A 20,669-nucleotide genomic window follows, 5' to 3' on the forward strand; every position below is an offset into this window, starting at 1 on the left:
GGCTGAGCAAGGCATCCCTCTGTAGGGAATTGTAGTGAGATATTCACTCTGTCATTTGGGATAGAGACAGGGGCACACGATGCCTGGGGGAACTAGGTCTGAGGAGGGGCCTGGGAGCGCGCTCTTGCTTGCACCACAGGGACAGAAGAGCTTCTGGAGGTATCCCTGGGACCAGGAACCTGCTGGTGTTCATCTGTCTATGTTTATTTATAAACATCTAGTCTGCTTATTTGTTTTTCAAGATCCTTATTAAAACTCAATAAGGAATGGATTCCAAAAAGCCAGTTTATGAACTAGTGATAAACAGTGGTCCCGCTGCTGGCAGCCCCCAAACATCCTAAGCTCCCCAGCTGTCACCTGCATTCAGGAGGTCAAGTTCAGCCTTATGCAGGTTCCCCAGCTGTAACTCCAGTGCCAGTGAGCTTCCACTTGCTAGGGTTAGCTGTTTCCCAACATGGTTTTGACCCCTTTGCTCATATTATAGATCCTCTCTTCATCTGGACTCTAGGGGTTTGGCCCAGTGCTTAGCTGTGGATCTCCGCATCTGCCACTATCAGTTACTGGATGATGGCTCGGTGATGGCAATTAAGGTAGCCATCAATCTGATTATAGGAGAAAGGAAGTTAATGTGCCCTCTCACTATTGTTGGAATTCTTCATTGTGGTCATCCTTGTGGATTCTCAGGAATTTCCCTAGTGCCAGTTTTCTCCTTAACCGCATAATGGCTCCCTCCATCAAGGTATCTCTTTCCTTGTTCTCCCTCTCTGTCTCTCCCCAAACTCAAACCTTCAGATTCCTTATGGTCTCCTCCATTTCTCCACTCCCTCCTACCACCCTCCCCCTCCCCCATGCTCCCAATTTACTCAGGAGATCTTCTCTATTTCCCCTTGGAGGGGGCAGGTCAGAGGTCTATGTATGTCTCTCTTAGAATCATCCTTGTTTCCTGGTTTCTCTTGGGTTATAGATTGTAGGCTGGTTATCCTTTTCTGTATGTCTAATATCTACTTATGAATGAGTACATATTGTGTTTGTCTTTTTGTGTCTGGATTGCCTCACTCAGGATGGTTTCTTCTGAGAGTTCCATCTATTTGCCTGGAAATTTCAAAATGTCATTGTCTTTTATTGCTGAGAAGTACTCCATTGTGTATATGTACCATATTTTCTTTATCCATTCTTTGGTTGAGGGTCATCTAGGTTGCTTCCAGGTTCTGGCTATTACAAAAAAAATGTTTCTAAGAACATAGTTCAACAAATGTCTTTGTTGTAAGAATGTGCATAGTTTGGGTCTATGTACGAGAGTGGTATTACTGGATCTTGAGATAGATTGATTCCCAATTTTCTGAGAAACTGTCATACTGATTTCCTAAGTGGCTGTACAAGTTTACACTCCCACTAGCAATGGAGGAGTATTCCCCTTACTCTCCATGTTCTCTAGCATAGGCTTTCATTAGTCCTTTTGATTTAGCTCTGAAAGGTGTAAGATGGTATCTCAGAGTTGTTTATTTGCATTTATAGGATTGCTAAGGATGTTGAGAAATTACTTAAGTGTCTTTCAGCCCTTTGAGATTCCACTGCTGAGAATTCTCTATTTAGATCTGTGCCCCATTTTGAACTTGGACTACTTGGTATTTTTGGTATAGTTTCTTGAGTTATTTTTGTATTGTGGAGATCAGCACTCTTTCAGATTTGGGGTTGGTGAAGATCTTTTCTCATTTTAGAGGCTGTCATTTTGTTTTGTCAACTGTGATTCTCAATTAAATGACTTTTTAAATGAAGGGAGGTAAAAGTTGAATTTCAGAAAGAATAGCCATTAAGTAGAAGTTTGAAGGATGTTCATTTTTTTTTTTACTTTCTATGAATTTCAGCATAATTTGGAATTATGCTGAGGCAAAGAATGATATAGTATTCATGCAGTTGAAATTAAATTTTGCCTTGGCAATATTATAAAAAAGAGAGAGGAAGGAAGGAAGAGAAAAGAAAAGAAAAACTATGTCCACAGGGGGCCATATCAATGTGAGTTGTCTTCAATTCCACCTAAAGCCATGTTGATGTCTAGGTCCCTCCCACTGCTGAGGCCCATGTCTGGGTTTATGGTCCTAGAGTAGCCAGGTTTTGTGTTGGTGCCTGTGGTCCATGTTACTACTTAAGGCCATGCAGATGTCATTGGTCTATGCTTCTACCTGAAGCCATATTGATATCCATGGGCTCTGATGACACTTAGGGCCATATTGATCTGAGTGGCCACCTAAGATCATGTTGATGTCCTTGGTCTGTGCTGCTGCCAAGGGTTAGTATAATGTATATGGCCTCAGCAGCATCAGAGGTTCCCATTGATGTCCATGATATATACTGTCACTAGAGATGAAGCTGAGATTTGTGGCATGTGCTGATTCCAGGGAGCATGTGTACGTCCATGGTACATGCTGTAACCTGAAACCATCTGTAAGTTCAAGATCCATGTTCCCACTTATTGTAAAGGATAAGGAAGATAATTTTGTCTTGGCACTGATGACAACAGACTCACTGTTGAGAAAGAGGGGCATAGAAGGCTTCTGTGACAACCCCTATCTCTGCCCCTACAAAAGTAACAACTTAGACAGAAAGCCATCTAAGAAAGTTCTTAAAATTTGTCATTAGGATTCTGAATAGTAACTCTCCACAATTAATGGCTTCTGCAGGAGTGGGTGTGGCAGGGTAGTACAGGTGGGGATAGACCTTGTTTTCTTTTAAAGAGCTGGTCACTGGTGCTTCAGTGACTATATGGGTAACAGAGATTGGACTTGCTTTTTTTTTCTTTCTTTTGGGGGGTGGGGTGGAAGAAGTCACAAGGGTGAAGGGAGAAGACCTGAGAGGACAAGGAATCAAGTGTACTTGGGGTTTATGACATGAAATCCCCAAATAATCAATAAAAATATAATGAAAAAACTATCTTATATGATACTATTTTATTTTGGACCACTAAACATAGTCCAACTTCAGGTCAGTAGGCAAAGATCCTTTCCTGGAGAATTCTTGCCATCTTGTGGTGATGAGTAAGCAATGTCTGTGGTCAGCATCTCCATCTCCATGATGGACAAGGAGCTGTATCTTGCAATACTTGAGTTCTGTTCATACACATCTCTATAATCAAGCATCTCCTACCTTGTACCATTTATTATGTTGCAAAATCTGCATGTGTTTGAGATTAGAACTTGCCCTGTATGGCCACAGAACTATAAAGTCAAAGGAAGCTGAGTCCTCTGTTTTTGTTCCCTGCCTTAACACAATGCCATGCTTAGCAAGGCAGTACTTCTTGAACATTTATTGAGTTGTTATTTATGAATTAATCAATATTCAGATCATCAAAAACACCAAACTGTGTAAAGTCTATATTCAGTGTTCCCCATTTTATTGGTGTGTCTTAAAATGTATTCAGATGTATCCTTGCTAAAGAATTTAAAGAAATAATTGTGGATACTCTTAAAGATATTCACTGTTAGGGAAGCTGGAGGCCTGAGCTATAATAATTTATCATTTCATTTAAAACATTTATTTACTTACATTATTGATATATTCATTATAAACATATTTTAATTTTATTTTGATATTTCAAATTTAAATAGAACTATATCACTTCCTTCATTCTTTTCTGCCTTTCAGTTCCTCACAGTTATCCTCCCTCGAGTCCCTCCATTTTGCCATCTGTCTCAAGTTGATAAACTTTTTTAAATTAAATTTATTAATTTATTTTACATCCCAACTGCAGTTTCCTCTCCCAAATCCTCTTTGCACCCTCACACCCCAGAATCTGCTCCTCATCAGTGCAGAAAGGGACCAACCTTCCATGGGTATCAAAAAACTATGGATAACATATTTTGTTGTTATTATTATATTTGATATACATGCATGTCTGTCTGTCTGTGTCTGTATATGTGTGTGAATAAACATACACTGTTCACTGAACATTCAATAACTGGTTTCAGCTCTAGGAGAATCTAATTATCCTCCTCCTAGAAGTCATTAATTGTCCATAGTTCTTTATCCAAGGTTGGGACTATGTGAAATTTTCCGTATTCTACATTAATATATCTGTTGATACTTCCACTGCTCCAGTATTGTTTGTGCAAATATTTATAGGACAGACTGTTTCACAGCAAGCTCCTAGTATTCTGGACTTTACTATCTTTCCTCACCATCTTCTAAGATGTTCCCCAAGCAGTAGCTGTGATGGAGATATGTCTGTGCTATCTAGTTCTGGTTTTCTGTGGTGGTCTTCATTTGCTGTAAAGTGAAGCTTCTTTGATAGCAGTGATAACAATAATTATCTATGGGTATAAAGATAAAATTCAAAATATAATAAATAATTAGGGTCTTCTACCGAAGTGCTGAGAGTACAATATATTCTTTTTTTATTAATTTTATTTTTTGAATTTTATTTCACATTCCAACTGAAGTTCTTCCTCACATCCCTCCTCTCCTCCCTCCCCTCCTCCCATCCCTCCTCACCCCTGCCCCCAGCCTACTCCCAACAGATAAGGGCTACAAAGTCTGGCATATTAAGTTGGGGCAGGACCAAGCTTCTCCCCCTTGTGTTAGGCTGAGCATAGCATTCTCTCATAGGAAATGAGAATTTCTCTCATTGGAAATAGATCCATTCTATTCTGAAGTCCATGATCTTACTAGCTTAGAAAATCTGGCTAGTTTTGTAATAACATGCAACATTTTCTTCCTGTTGAGTGTACCTTAAAACCAATTAGACAATAGCATATGGTTGCTACAGTTTGCATCTTTATACATAACTTGTCATGCTAATCATTGTTGTTCATAGATGTTGTCCATAGGTTCATAGGCATTGTGGCTGGTTAAGACTCTTTAATTGCTTCCTTCTTTTGTTCATAGTAATTTGTGGTACAAAGAAAGCTATTCCACAGTAAAGAGGCTTTCAGGTAACATCTAGCTATAGAAACAAGTTGTATGTCCTAAGTATATTGTGTCTTCAGCAATAAGGGCCTACCATCAACCCTGGAGAAGCAACCACAGTATACATGGGTAATATTGTTTTTAGAGTCAGTAGGACTACCTTGACAAAGCCTTCAAAGGGAATTTTCTTATATGTGGTACTGTGGTTTTGTTAGTCTATGGTTCTTGTGGGGAGTAGTGTCAGCCCAGATGGCTTAACTTCCTTTAAAATTGTGTGTGTGTGTGTGTGTGTGTGTGTGTGTGTGTTTAGGTTTCTATTGCTGTGATGAAACATCATGACAAGAACACACTTCAATGAAACAGAAAAATACCTAGAATTTATATGAAATCACAAAAGACTTCAGAATCAAAATAGTCTTAACCCAAACTACATCAGAATCAGAATAGTCTTAACCCAAACTAATTTGTCAAGCAATAGTGACCAAAAGAGTAAAAAAACACTACCATTAAAATAGACCCATGGGCAAACAAAATAACTTATATAACCAAGAACTAGATATAGCCTACTACTCAACAAATGTAGAAATATTTTTTAATGAATGGCATAGGAAAAAATGAATAGTTACAAGGAGATATATAATATTAGACAATCTACTCTCAATATCCAACAATCAACACCCGGTAGATAAAGATATAACTCTAAGAATCAATCTATGGAACTACTAGATTTAGAGAAATGTTCAGTGGTTGACACAGGTCAGGATGTTTGTAGATAAAATTGGTAACAAAACCAAAAGTGGACCAATGGATTATTTCAAACTAAAAGGGATAAACTACAGAATGGTAGAAAATATTTCTAAGCTATGTATCTGACAAGAGCTTCATAGCTTCCTGTTTCTACTTTGGCCCTGGAAGCATTATAATACTGAGACTCTTCATTTCTGAATCTCCAATGAATTAATCTAAATGTTTGTTATGATAAGCACAAGGAATAAAATGTGTTTATGCATATAAATATTTAAATATATTTTAAAGGCTATATCTCTTAATTTTATAGCAAATGTTTCTCAGAGTAAAGATCTACATAAATTTAGAAATAATCATGTGGATAAAAATGGAAAAAGAATAGAAGAGGGCCAACAAGTACCTATTCCCTTTAGAGAATAAAGTTGTTTCCTCAACTTTGGCCTCATCAGCAAATAATGATTCTCTTGTCAAGTAATTATCACAATATAGTTTTTATATTTAATATGCTAAATCCTTCAGAAAAAATATGTTAATCATAAAATATTTGGTACTCTTTACATTTTAAAGTCTATTTCAGCTTGTTTTCCTTTCCTCCCTCCTACCGTCCCTCCATTCCCTTCCTTTCTTCTGCCCTAATGTATTTTTCATCCTTTTCCTCATGCCCTTTTCATCCTTCCTTCTTGAGCACAAGTCATGTTCCTCTAAAATATCAGAAAACTCAGATCCTAGATCAGTTTATGGTTGTCATTTAATCTATGTAGAAGATAAGTTAATTCCCCATTTGTTATTTTTTGTTCATCATTTAACAAAGAAAAGGAGTGTTATAGATCACATGTAGTGTAATTCTAGTCAAGTGTTTTCATGACTAGATAAAACTTTTCATGACATTGGAGCCAGAACTACAGTACTTAACACTCCAGAGAAACCATTAACTTAAACTCTTTTACTAGTGTAGGACTGGGTCTCCAAAGGCAAACAATTGCTACAGATCTATCTAACAAGATGCCTTGAGCATCATTAATATTTATTGGGTGCTCAGAGACAAACAATTATCAAACTTAATAAATGATCTGTCACACTCTTAAACAAGTTTCAAAGGAACCAATTAATCAGAGAAATTTTAAGTTATAAAACTTCCTGGGTGTTAATTGGTGTTCTTCTCTAAAGTCATCTCCAAGGACTTGGCAGATAACAAAGAGGTCACAGTTACAATGACAAGCAGATTGATGAAAGGCAGAAGGGCCAATCTGCAGCATTGTTGTTCATTAACTTTCATCCTATCATTTTAGCCTTTGATTCTTCACCCAACAAAGGAAACAAAACAGAACACAACATAACACATTCAATTCCCCAACAACCAGCAGATCAAATGATAAAAACTGAAAGGTGTAGAAGAAAATTCAATTCATATCTTCTTTATGTGAAGAACAGATAATCACACTGAAACACCACCTGTTGGTCTGGAGCAACTGTTTAAAAGTTTAGAATTCTCATCCCATCAGTGTAAAAGGAAGTTAGCTATGAAGATCATCAGTGAAAATTTGCACAAGATATATCGAGGTTGTGAATGCTACATAGAATTCAGTACATGTATACTGAGCTACACGTGTAGCTCCCTTTCTCCTTCTCATCCCCAGGTTTTTTCTCAGCTGCATCTAAATCAAGTGGCCCTGGTCAATTCTAACTGATTGACTCTAGACTAAGAAGCTCTCCATTTGGCCTTTTCCTCGAGGCCAAGAGGAAAATCAAGTCCTCCAATTTCAATGTTGTAAAATTAATTCACTAATATTCAAATTATCAGTCAAAACTAGATATCTAAAGGTTTGAGGGATGACTCAGTTTAAAATGCTTATTGTACAAGCATGAGAACTTGTGTTGGATACTCAGCACACACTAAAAGCTAGGTCCTGTTGTACATATCTATAATCCCAGGGTGATGTGGTGAACATAGAAAGATTCCTAGGGCTTGCTGATTAGTCATTATAGCTCAGAAACTAAATCCAAAATTAAGGTGGAAGCTGATAGACGAAAACACTCATTTTTGTATGTAATCTACACATACATGAACAAGAGAACACACACACCTAAGCACACACTATTATTTATCTAATTTTCCTAATGAAGACAGTCAATTACAAGTATGTTTTAAGCAGCATTTGAGTAATCCATTTGTGCTATAGGTGATATATTTAGGTCAAAAAATCCTGTTCCTAGAATTCTTTGTTGCAAGGTTAGACCTACTTCAGCAGGCAACAATAGAGTCAGACTTTATGGGCATATTAAATTCTTTGTTTGGACAGGCAGCTCAAAGAATCAATCCTCAGCAACCAGCAAAAAAAATGATTTGAGAGAATTATTGTATACAAACAGAGTCAGAATGGGAGACAATACAAAGGCTGTCAAGGTGGACAGATGTTCAGCCTCAAATTTTGCAAAATCTACAATCCAAATCTCTCCATATAAGTTTACCTCTCACCCTGTGTTAGAGAAGCTCCTTTCACTGAAGATGGAGACTATTACAGAAATTTACAACTGATCAAAATATAGAGAAAAACTGAGTAGGGGGTCCAATATTCATGATAAATCTACAACCCAACCCTTACACCTAAAGTTCAGGGCTATTGTAAGAGTGGAATGACTTTAAGAGCCAGAGGAATATCTTCTGGGATATTGTGTCTTCTAGATATTAAAAGGATTCTACCATATCTAAATTTCAACAACATGGTCCCTATATAAGACTTGCATAATGACAACACCAGTTGCTATGCCAAAGTAGATGAAGGGAGTCTCACAAGGCTCTACTCCTAGATGAAGAGCATTAGGCAATAATAGTTGCTGAGAAGGAGATTCAGTTTTCTGCATATCTGAAGCCCCTGATAGGTTATCCAATCCCACGTGGTCACCTTAAAACATGTCTATTTTGAGCAGCACTAAATGGAATGTATAATGTATATTATATAATAATTACATATTATGGGTTTAATAATAATAATTAAGATATAATTAACATAGATATGGATGTAATAATAATAATAAAGAAGTCAGGATGTGAGAGGGATTAAAGGACACAAAGAAGTTGGGGGAAGGGATAGAAATTATGTAAATACAGTACTCATGTGCAAAATAACCAGAAAATAAGATTTAAATGTAAAAAGATATATACATCAAAAGAGAGGAAAGAGAAGGAACTGATGTTGAAAAACCAGCATTTGACTGACTCATACCTCCTGAACATGGGTCTCAGTTAGAAGGCCTGGGTAGGCTAGGGACCTCTGACAATGGAAACAGGATGTATCTCTGGTGCACAAAAGGACTTTGGGAGCACGTTCCCCATGTAGGGATACTCCCATCGCCTAGAGGTGTGAGGGAGGGCCCAGAACCTACTCCAAATGGCTTGACAGATTTTGATGATTCCTCCTGGAAGGCATCACCCTCCCTGTGGAGTGGGGGGTGGGGATTGGGACAGAAGGGGAGTTGGGGGACATGGGAGGGAGAAGGAACTGGGATTGATATGTAAAATAAGGAAAAATTATATATATGTATATATGTATATACATATATGTGTGTATGTATATACATATTATGTGTGTGGGGGTGTAAGCTTAAGCTATCAGCCAAGCTTGTATAATTAAAAAAAATTTAAATATTCTTTTTTGAACTTATATTGAAATGTATACCTTAAATTTGTAATGCTGAACACCTTTTTACACAAGAAAGATCATGTGGTGTCATTATCAAGTTTCCCATAGGTCACCATGGATTTTTTGACATTATAATAAAGTGTTTACTATACTCTGCCCTCTGTTTTAACAATAAACTCAATGTCTTTTGTGTGTTATCTTTGACACACTATTTATAAGGGTCTATGAATTCTATTCTAAATGAATAATGAATAATGAATAAAGCTATGTATAGTTCAAAATTATAAATGTCCCAGTTTTCATTGTATAATATGAAGAAAGAATGGAATAATTCAAATATCCACAATTTTCTGATTGGGTAATTCAACAAATTTCCTTGGTTTTTTGAATAATTGTTTTTGTGATATTCAAAGTATAAAATCAAAGCTTTAAGGTGGCATGTTAATTCTGGGCATGTTTAATGGGAGATGTAATTCTGTAAATATGTTTCTCGTATTGGTTAGTGGATCCTAACCACTGTTGGCCAATAGAAAGCAAAAGGAAACTAAGAGGAGAGAAGAAGAAGTAGGGAGGAGATTCAAGATGGAGGATAGAGAGAGCAGCCCCTCTCTCTGGTAAGATGAGACCACGTGGAAATATTTAGATTAATAGAAATGGGTTAATATTTAGGACAGAGCTAGCCAATAAGAAACAAGTAGCTGGCCAACAGCATTTATATCAATTATAGTGTCTCTCTGTGTTATTTGACGCTGTCATGGCTGTGGGGCCACACTGGCAGGGAAAAACCTACTCATAACACATGTTTCCTCTATATCCAATCTAAGATAGTTTTTGTCAATTTAGGAGGAAATTAAGTTTACATGTTAATGGATGAGTTTTTAACCAATATTCTCCTAATAATGGATAGAATTTTGAAGAAAAATAATACTTGTCTAGAATATTGCCATTTCTGTTCTGAAATCTAAAATAAATGACCTATAGAAACAAAATCAAATCATTAATTCAAACTTTTTAAATTGAATTTTTTGTTATTTTAAACAAATTAATAGTACGTCACGTCACATTTTATTTTAAATAAATTAATTTTTATTTTATTTTACAGAATATTTCTAAATTTATTTTTAAAGTGGCTTGTGTACGTGTGTGTGTGTGTGTGTGTGTGTGTGTGTGTGTGTGAGAGAGAGAGAGAGAGAGAGAGAGAGAGAGAGAGAGAGAGATATCACCTGGAGATAAGAGTAAGACTTGTGAGAGTGAGTTCCTCTCATTGACCATGTGGGTTCCAGGGACCAAAATTAAGGTGTCAGGCTTTACATCCAGCACTTTTAAGAGTAAGCCACCCCACAGCATTATTTTACTAGCCAGAACCTGGAAGCAACCTAAATGCCCCTCAACTGAAGAATAGATGGAGAAAATATGGTACATTTACACAGTGAAGTAATACTCAGGGGATAAAAAACAATGGAACCTTGAAATTCTCAGGCAAATGGATGGAACTAGAAGAAACCATCCTGAATGAGAAAACCCAGTCAGAAAAAGATAAACATGGTATGTACTCGTTCATATATGGATGTTAGATAGAGAGCAAAGGATTACCAGCCTAAAATCTACACCAATAGGAAACAAGAAGGACTCTAAGAGAGGCATACATGGACCCCTGGAGACATCCATATATGAACGAGTACATACCATGTTTATCTTTTTCTGACTGGGTTTTCTCATTCAGGAAAGGCACAAGATCTCACAAGCAAATTGGGAGTATGTGGGGAGGGGAGAGAGAGTTGGGAGGAGCAGGAAAATTGAGTAGGGGAAAGAATACTGGAGAGCAAAACAGAGAGAGAGAGAGATATACCAAGATGTCATAATAGAGGGAGCCATTATAGGTTTTAAGAGAAATCTTGCACTAGGGAAAGGTCCAGAGATCTACAAGTATGACCCCAACTAACAACCTAAGCAATAGAGAAGAGGATACCTTAAATGCCCTTCCCCAATAATGATTGATGACTACCTTATATGCCATCCTAGAGCCTTCAGTTAGTAGCTGATGGAAGCAGAAACAGACACCCACAGCTAAACACTGAGCTGAACTTTTGGAATCCAGTTGCAGACAGGATGATGAACAAAGGGGTCAAGACCAGGCTGGAAAAATACCCATAGAAACTGCTGACCTGAATAAGGGGGAGCTCGTGGACTCCAGCCTGATAGCTGGGAAACCAGCATAGGACCAACCCAGATTCCCTGAATGTGGTTTTAGCTGGGAGAAATGAACAGTCCTCTGGTAGTGGATCAGCATTTATCCCTAGTATAGTAATGGATTTTAGGAGCCTATTCCAAATAGAGGGATACTCCCTCAGCCTAGACACATGACAGAGGTCCTGGGCCCTGCTCCAAATAATATAACAAATTTTGAGTACTCCCCATGGAAGGCCTCACCCTCCTTGGGAAGCAGAAAGGGGATGGGGTGGGGGTTGGTGGGGGGAACAAGGGAGGACAGGAGGTTGAGGGAACTGGAATTGACACAAAACAAGTTTGTTTCAAATTTAAATATATAAGAAAAAAGTAAGCCATCTCACTAGCCCCAAAGCACACTTTTCAATTAATGGTATGACCTATCAATTCAAATTTAGACAGTCTATTTCTTTCTAATTATCCAAAGAGGTGTTCACATATTAAAACTGTCCTTCATTATTTTATCACCTCATCTGAATCTACAAGGACACACCTGGTGGAGAATTACAGGAAGCCAAGATTAGAGAAGAAATAAAAAGCTGCTCATGTGTAAGTAATAAACAAGTGAAGTTCATTTTTATTTAATGTAATTATTGGCAAGGTAAGATGCAAATTCAGTTCTACTTACATTTAAAATCCAGCAAGGTAAAAGTTGATTTCCTAACTTTATAGAACTTACTTGAAGGTATTACCAAGCCTAAATTCTCCATTCTTTTTTGCTCTTTTCTATTTTACAGAAGGTAGTCAGTAATAGGAATATTGAAGTATTAATATAATTCAGTTTTTATTACATCAATCCTACTCCTAAGCAGTTTAATTATATATTATTGTAAAGGTCCCTTCTTGTACCATTGAATTTATGTAGGTAGCCAGAGATGTGAAAAACACATTTTTACAAATATGAACTCAAACTAACAAAAGCATTATGAAAGTGTTTTACGAGTAGCTTTCCCCACCAACCTGGACCCAATGCCGTGTCAGCACCAAATAATACACAGGTATGCTATACCAGATATAATGCTGTTGGCCCATAACTAGCATTTCTTACTGGCTAGCTCTGTCTTAAATATTAATCCATTTCTATCAATCTAAGTATTTCCACTTGGTCTTATCTTACTGGAGAAAGGGTCGGGACCTCTGTTCTCTCAAGTCTCTACATTGTGACTTTCCTCCTATATCTCCCTGAATCCTCCTTGTCTTTCCTATTGGCCAACAGTGCCTTATTCATTAACCAATAAGAGAAACTTATTTACAGAATGACATCTCCCATCAAAAATGTTCAATTGTGAATTGTCAACCTTTCGCCAGAGTAGTGTTTTCGTTTCATTTTTAGCAATCAGTAACATATTAGCAATGAAAATGTGCTTTCCTTTTTAGCCTTTCCAATTGGTAGACTCCAGATCTGTGGGTCGATTGAGGAGTTTTTCTTTGCCATCCGTATCACTTAAATGATTTCAAAAATTATGGTTTTCCCCTAAAACTTCAGACTCACAATGAATGTAATGGCAGAGCTACAGACTCTCATGCAGGGAACACTGGTCTACAGCAGGTTTCTCATAAAAGAATAACTGATTTTAGAAGAATAACAATTTTTAAATTTACCCCTTCTGTCTGTCTATCTGTCTACCTCTCCTATCTACCTCTAAGTCTATCTCTGTGTTTTTTCTCTCTGTGTCTATCTCTATGTCTACCTCTCTATCTCCCTATCCTACCCTTATCTCTCTTCATCTCTCTCTTTGAGACAAGGTCTCATGTAATCCAAACTGGTCTAAAATTCCCAATGTAGCTAAGGATGGCTTTGAAATTCTGTTCCCCCTTTTCTCTACTTTCTAAGTTCCGGGATTGCAAGTGTATACCACCACCACGGGCTTATGTGGTTCTGAGACTTGAGCTCAGAACACTTTACCAACTGAGCTACATCCTTAATCAAACATTACATTTTTAGTTGGGACAATTTAATCTAAGTTAATATAAAATATTTTACTGAAAATTTGTATTAGCTCTCTTTTTCCTGTCTGGGAAGAATACAAAAGCAATATAAGAAAGGAGGATTTGGGATTTGTTTTTGCTTTTGCTTTTCCTCTGCTCGTGGTTTTATGGTCAGTTTATAATGACACTAAAGCCATTATTGCTGGAAATGGTGTAGCATCCACAGGAAACAGGGAAAGATGAATTTGCATGCACAGTTCATTTTTTCCTGTTTTTTCAGTCCAGGACCCTAGCCCGTGAAATAATGCTCCTAACATTCAGGTAGGTTCTGAAAACATCACATATGCATCCAAAGGTGCGTCTTCCAGAAGATTCTAGATTTGATGACAAAGGTGGCCAAGATTAACAAACGCTGAAACAGAATAGAAAAACTTCTAAAATAATAAACAGGCCACAAAAGACCCATTAGTATTAAACATTAGACTTATAATGGACTTAGTAACAATGTTCTATCTAAATGAATGTTAGAACCAAACTGATGACATTGACACAGAAAAGAAAACTGAATAAAATAAATATCACTCTACTATTTATTTCTTAGTTCTACACAAATGTAGAGGATATATGGTGATAGGGTAGTAATGACTGAAAACTGAAAAGAATATAATTTGAGATCTAAAGGCTTTTATTTTGTTTTGTTTACAGGCAACTTCACGAAGCCAGTGACATCTACGAACCCCAGGCTCTCTGACTCTGGGAAGAGGATGGTTCCAACTTTACAGTGTCATCTTGAAGCACCATTATTTTTACAGGTATTACAACAACACCTCTTATAGTATTTTCTTCATATATATCCCCATGCTGGAAGTGTATTTTTAGAGTTTGACATGTGTCAGTATTTTAAATTTTACATTATGTATTTAGCATAATGAACATAGATTTATTAAAGAAAAGTGAGAAAGATCTGTCAACAGCAAGAGTGCCACCAAGGGATGAAGGCCTACAACCTCCATTATTGGTAAATGAGCATTGCCCCACAAAAAGAAAGGTTTCTTTTAGGGTATTTTAAAGTTCCTGAACAATAAAATAAAACTTAAAAACTAGAAAAACAAAATAAATATTCTAATACTCAACTGTAGGAAGAGCAATGAAAGCAACAACAAACTTTTTTTGTGTGTACTTTAGTAGTAAAGGATGGACTAGGAAAGATAATTGGGCTGTTTAGTCTGTTATTTTTCTGAGGAGCTTAGGCATGAAAGAATGTCTGATGAGTCAGAGCTAAGCTGTGTGTTTCTAGGACAGACATAACCAAGTTCTGTTGCATGCCACAGGCAACCCTTCACCCTCTATAATTATTAGTCCTATAATCAAAAGGTAGGGATATCAAAACCTATCAGTGAGGATTAATTGTTTATGGGACAATGAAATTCTATAAGCCAATTAAAGTGCTGGCTTTTCCCTATGGAATCAATGCACGCATACACATGATAAACTTTTCTTGATCTCTCAGCCCGCACAAATCCATTCGCCATCTTTGGAAGATTTCTCTAAGCCTGTCATCTTCCTAATGCTATAAGAACAAATAGAAGCATGATCAGGCCATTTTACATGTGGTTTCTGTGCTGATGCTGCCATCTAATGGCCAGAGCAGCAATAGCATAGCAAGAAATGTCAATTTCACACATTTCCCAGCAGGTGATTACTTAAGAGATACAGGGAGGGAAAAAGAGAGAGTTCCTCATGTGAAATGTCTCATGTCACAAATCTCCCATTATAAACAAGGTTTGATTTTCATATTCAAAAATACAACTAGCTTCTAAAACTAAGTTGGTAAAAATTCAAGATATAAAGTCATTTCAAAAGACTATTTATTAAGCTAAAGTCAAAGGAACATCACAGATGAAGAATAGAGGAAGTTTGTAAGAGCTTGTAAGAGTTTGTAAGAGTTTGTAAGAGGACCATAATCTCATAATCCAAAATGATCATACAAGATCCACACTCTGGATAATCAAAATATGTCAGGGATAGAAACATGTAAGTTTAGGATTTCCCAGAAGCACTCACAAATCTTCCAATGGAGTATCATTGGTTAGTACTTCATCACATGGCAACAACTAAAGGAGACTAGAAAAAAAATGTCATTCACCTTCCACTAAAGATTTGTCATTGGTTAGTATTGATCACATTGTAACAGCCTAAACTAAAAGGAAATTAGAAAATGTAGTCAAGCATCTTGGCTGAAGGTACTTAGATTTATAGCTAAAATTGTCATTTTAAGTGAAAATTATAATTATGGAAGTTGGAATTCTTCTGCAGATATTTATACCACAGAGTTGAATCTAGTACAATTGAGTTCTTTCTTTCTTAGTCGTTCTGGGTATAACCTTATTATCATGATGGTACAGCCTATAAGGGCAGTGTTCCCCTACACCCATACATTTGTGAATGAACAGAATCTAAGACCTTGCTTATTTCTTCTCTGTGTGTGTGTGTTACTGTCACAGCTTCCCAGGGATGCCAGGAGCAAAACATCCTGTGAGTAGAGTGAGCTAGCATTGTGGGATCAGCCATAGTGGAGACTTGGAGTAATCCAAGAGCCTTACTGGTTGAACTAGCCATGTTCCAATTTATTCCTAAAGTATACACACATCACTTCAGTCACGCAGGTGAACACAAGTCCTGAGCTGAACCCCATTACCCCAGTAACCAGTGTAGTAATATGATTTGCTATTGGCCAAGTTAGCAAAGAAACTTTTGTTTTGTTTTGTTTTGTTTGTTTTATTTGAGGGTTTTACTTAAATAGCATTGTATATTTTTTTTATTTAAATCATAGAAAAATATATTTGATATATGAATGCAACTCACAACAACAAACTCTGTAATTAGAAATTCAATTGCCTGGTCTTGCCCGCATTTTCTTATCACTCCTCCCTCTTTGCATCTGGATTCCAGGAGTTCAGCTCAGTGTTTACCTGTGGGTGTCTGCTTCTGTCTCCATTAGCTACTAGATGATGGCTCTATGATGGCAGATAAGTTAGTCAAACACACAGAGACAGGTGAACTGAACAAGCGGGAGCTAATGAACACCCAGACTGATAGCTGGAAAACCAGCATTGGACCAACTCAGACCCCCTGAACATGGGTCTCAGAAGGCTTGGATAATCTAAGGAACCTCTGACAGTGTAACCAGCATGTACGCCTGGTACATTAAAGGACTTTGGGAACACATTTCCCATGGAGAGATACTCCCTTATCCTAGAGGCAGGAGGGAGGGCCTAGTCCCTACTCCAAATGACTTGACACATTTTGTTGTTCCCTCCTGGAAGGCATCATCCTCCCTGTGGAATGGGGGGAGGAATGGTATGGGAGGGTGGTCGAAGGAATGGGATGAGAGGGAGGGAGAGGGAACTGGGATCGATATGTAAAATAAGAAATAATAATAATAATAAAGAAATTCAATTGCTACCACTCAAATCAGACAAGAATGTACTATCTAGAACCCTCATGTGGTGCAGGTATTTCGTGATGGAGGTTTGAGGAAGAGTATACTTCAGTCACAATGGACTACAGTCTCCTGAAAGAGAAATGCAGATTGCTGAATATAAATGATTATTTTTCTTACCCAAGAAAAGAATAGAAATGGTGCCAAAAGTGGCAGAAATGCAAATCCTGTCTAAAAATCTATTCCTTTGCCTGTGACTCAGAAACATCACTGAGTAGCCTGGAACCATGAAAACATTTCAGTTGCATTTGCTTTGTCTAGAAGCTCTTCTAAGAACTCCACCCACATTGTGTGTGTGTGTGTGTGTGTGAATATGTGTGTGTGTGTGTGTGTGTTCAAGATCACATATACGTGTGAAGATCGAAAGTGAACTTTATCATCTTGAACCTCTCCCTTTTCCACCATCCAAGAAACTGTTTTCACAGATATAACAATCTGCATCAATTTTACATGGGTTCTGGAGGGATGAACTCAGGACCTCTACTCTACACACTGAGCCATCTTCCCAGCTGTACAAGCTATTTTTATTCTATTTACTAGTCTGAAGTATGTTTAGATCCCTTTCTCTATAGGCAACCGTACTGTTGGCAGGAATTGTTAACAGGGACATTCTAATTAAAAAATAACCATGATTTAAAAAGCCAGAAACCTTTCTGTTCCTAATAAATAAATTCAAATGTAATCCCCATACAAAATGAATTTTTATCACAATTGCAAGAGAAAGAGACTCTGCCTTTCTGCAGCAGAAAGGATTCTCAGTTTAAAAAAAAATAAAAATTCAGACAGAACACCAGGTTAACTGAATGATAATAAAATATATGGTGAAAACGTAAGACTCTCTCAAGCTATTTTACTATTTTATGCAATTAAACACATCTTAATAAAATAATCTTATGTAAAAAGTCAATGGATTTTATACCAGACAATTCAATGGTCGACCAGTTAGGAGATGAAGAAAGTGGGAAGACAGTGAGCACAGAGTTGAAAGGGTGCCCACCTCTGTGATACAGTGTCAGGGTGATGTACCAATGACACAGAAAGTTTTGTGTAAATGACAGGATTCAAAAAAAAAAAAAAAACTACAGAATCAAAGAACCTTTGCTGATAAACACAGCTTTTTGGTTTTAGGGAGAAAAGGCAGTCACACTTTCTATTCAAAGTGGCAAACACACTCATTTCTGAGATGGCTCAGGCTAGCCTAGCCTCCATCTAATTGTTTAAAACATAAATAGTATAAGTTAAATGGAAGAAATTTGTGAACTACCATATGTAGCCCTTGTAAATTCTCCTATTGGCACTGTTTCTGTTTGTTTAGCAGCCTGACTCATAATCCAGGCCTTCTCTTCATGATAATTGCAGCACGCAGCCATGGACAAGCCTTATTTATGTATCCTCTGACATGTCTTGTTCCCCAGTACTCTGGAGAGCCTGATCAACCAGTCTGAAACCAAACCAGTCTATTCTCAATCCTAGTGAAGTGCTGTATTTAGAGTGACTATGACACTCAAAGGAGGTCCAACTGCAAGAAGAAGAGGAAGAAGAGAAGAAGAGGAAAAAGAAGGGAAGAAGAAGAGGAAGAAGAGAAGAAGAGGAAAAAGAAGGGAAGAAGAAGAGGAAGAGGAGGAGACTATGAGGCTGTTTGCCATCAGGGTCTTCTGACCAGGCACACTGGGACCCAGCAAGCTCATTGTGAAATCCTTGTGGGCAGAGCTTGAGATAAATATATACCCTAGCTGTTCCTTGAATCACTACAGCATGCTTCACCTGCTTTTATCTCATCAGCTATAGATCTTCCTAATAGTCATATAATTGACATAATTATTAACTATGTTGTGTATTTTACAGTATACCCAATTAGCATAATTAAAGATAATCATAGATTCTGATTTACTTTCAAGCATAATTTGATGTTTTTGAAATAACCCAATTTTTTATTCTTTGAATAAATACTTCATCTAAGACTTCTGATCAAATCTGGACGCTTCTCTGTGTTTGGAATCCTCAAAAGCAAGAAAGTTAGCCAAGTTGTCTATAAACTTCAACTATTGTTTGTTTTGCTTTGATCAAGAATAAAAGAAAATCTAGCATGAAAAACAGATTATACAAGCTGAAAATTAAATAAATGAGAAAAATATTTAATTGAAATTACTTTCAACCTCAGCAAAGAGTTCTACTTATTTTCAATTTTACATGAAGAAACAAGGGGCATACATGCTGCAATGTACTACTCTACTACTCACATCTTGTATTTATAGGATTTTACCTTACTTAAAATAATAAATACATTTAAGGACTAAAACGTGCTTAAGTAGTATTAACGTGCATAGTTACATGATGAAATAAAGCTTCATTGATTTATTTAGTAAAATAAAATATATTTTATGTAGCAAAATAAAAGCCCTCTGGAAGGATTAAAAGATATCAATTGCAAATTCTGCAAACTATTATGTTGAGATGGTGTCTAGGTGGATCCAATCGTGTCTAACAGTTTTGCCTTGAATCTCCTTTATGTTCTTGATGACAATTTAGTTTTTGAAGAAAAATTTGGCCTTAGTGACTGTCCTGCCCATAGCTGCTTTCACCTCTTTATTCCTCAAGCTGTAGATGAGTGGGTTGAGCATGGGGATCACTGCTGTGTAGAACACAGACACCACCTTATTAAGGTCCAGAGAAGAAATGGCACTTGGCCGCACATAGATAAAGAAGAGAGTTCCATACAAAATGGAAACGGCTGTGACATGGGACGAGCAGGTAGAGAAAGCTTTTCTCCTCCCTTCAGCAGAGTGGATTCTCAGGATGGCCATGAGGATGTGAAAATAGGAGATTAAGATGGTGGTACTGCTGACAACCAATACAGCTCCTGCCACAATGAAAACCAACAGTTTATTGATCCGTATGTCAGCACATATGAGGGAAAGGATAGGAGACATGTCACAGAAGAAATGATTGATAATGTTGGAGCCACAAAAGGGGAGTCGAAAAGCAGCTGTAGTGTGAGTCATGGTGTTGAAGAAACCAACAGCATAGGGTCCAACCACCAGTTGTATGCAGAGTCTCTGGGACATGGCCACTGAATACAACAGTGGGTTACAGATAGCCACATAGCGGTCATAAGCCATGGATGCCAAGAGAAGGCACTCGATGGCGACAAAGAAACCAAAGAACCATTGCTGCAAAGCACAGCCCAGAAAAGAAATAGCCTTCCGTTCTGCAAAGAAATCTGTGAGCATCTTGGGGCCCACAACTGATGAGAAGCAGATGTCCACAAATGACAGGTGGCTAAGAAAAAAGTACATGGGAGTGTGAAGACGGGAATCTACACGGATGAGAATGATCATACCCAAGTTTCCTGTCATAGTAACCAGATAAAAAAGCAGAAAGAGCAAGAACAGGAAAACCTGTAGCTTATGGTGGTATCTCAAGCCAATAAAAATGAATTCTGTGATCCTTGTGTAGTTGTCATCTGCCATGGGTAAGGTTCATCTCTATGGAAAGAAAAATGAAGAACTATAGGGTAGTTATAACTTAAAACTGCTTAATAATGAACAAGAGAAGAAACCACAGGCTAATATCACAAGACTGAATTTTAGAATTAAAAAATATACTAGCAAATTGAATATTTATTATCAGAAGAGTGATATCAGTTTATGTTTTTAAGAGAAAATTAGTATATAAGTATGAAATGGTTCAACATTGCCAGTAAAACCACTGCCTTTACAGACTAA

At 37.3% G+C, this 20,669-nt stretch overlaps 1 protein-coding gene across 1 annotated transcript; it reads right to left on the bottom strand.

Moving 5' to 3' along the window:
- Positions 1-19,469: 19,469 nt before the first annotated feature.
- LOC127222303 (olfactory receptor 1009) lies at positions 19,470-20,414 on the bottom strand. The gene has a single exon (XM_051184312.1). It carries the CDS (start codon positions 20,412-20,414, stop codon positions 19,470-19,472), a length of 945 nt encoding a protein of 314 aa, XP_051040269.1.
- Positions 20,415-20,669: the final 255 nt, after the last annotated feature.

Source organism: Phodopus roborovskii, unplaced genomic scaffold, assembly GCF_943737965.1.
Source record: "Phodopus roborovskii unplaced genomic scaffold, PHOROB, whole genome shotgun sequence".
NCBI lineage: Eukaryota > Metazoa > Chordata > Mammalia > Rodentia > Cricetidae > Phodopus > Phodopus roborovskii.

Excerpts from the sequence above, each read along its gene's own strand:
- LOC127222303 (XM_051184312.1), bottom strand. The coding sequence starts at position 20,414 with ATGGCAGATGACAACTACACAAGGATCACAGAATTCATTTTTATTGGC.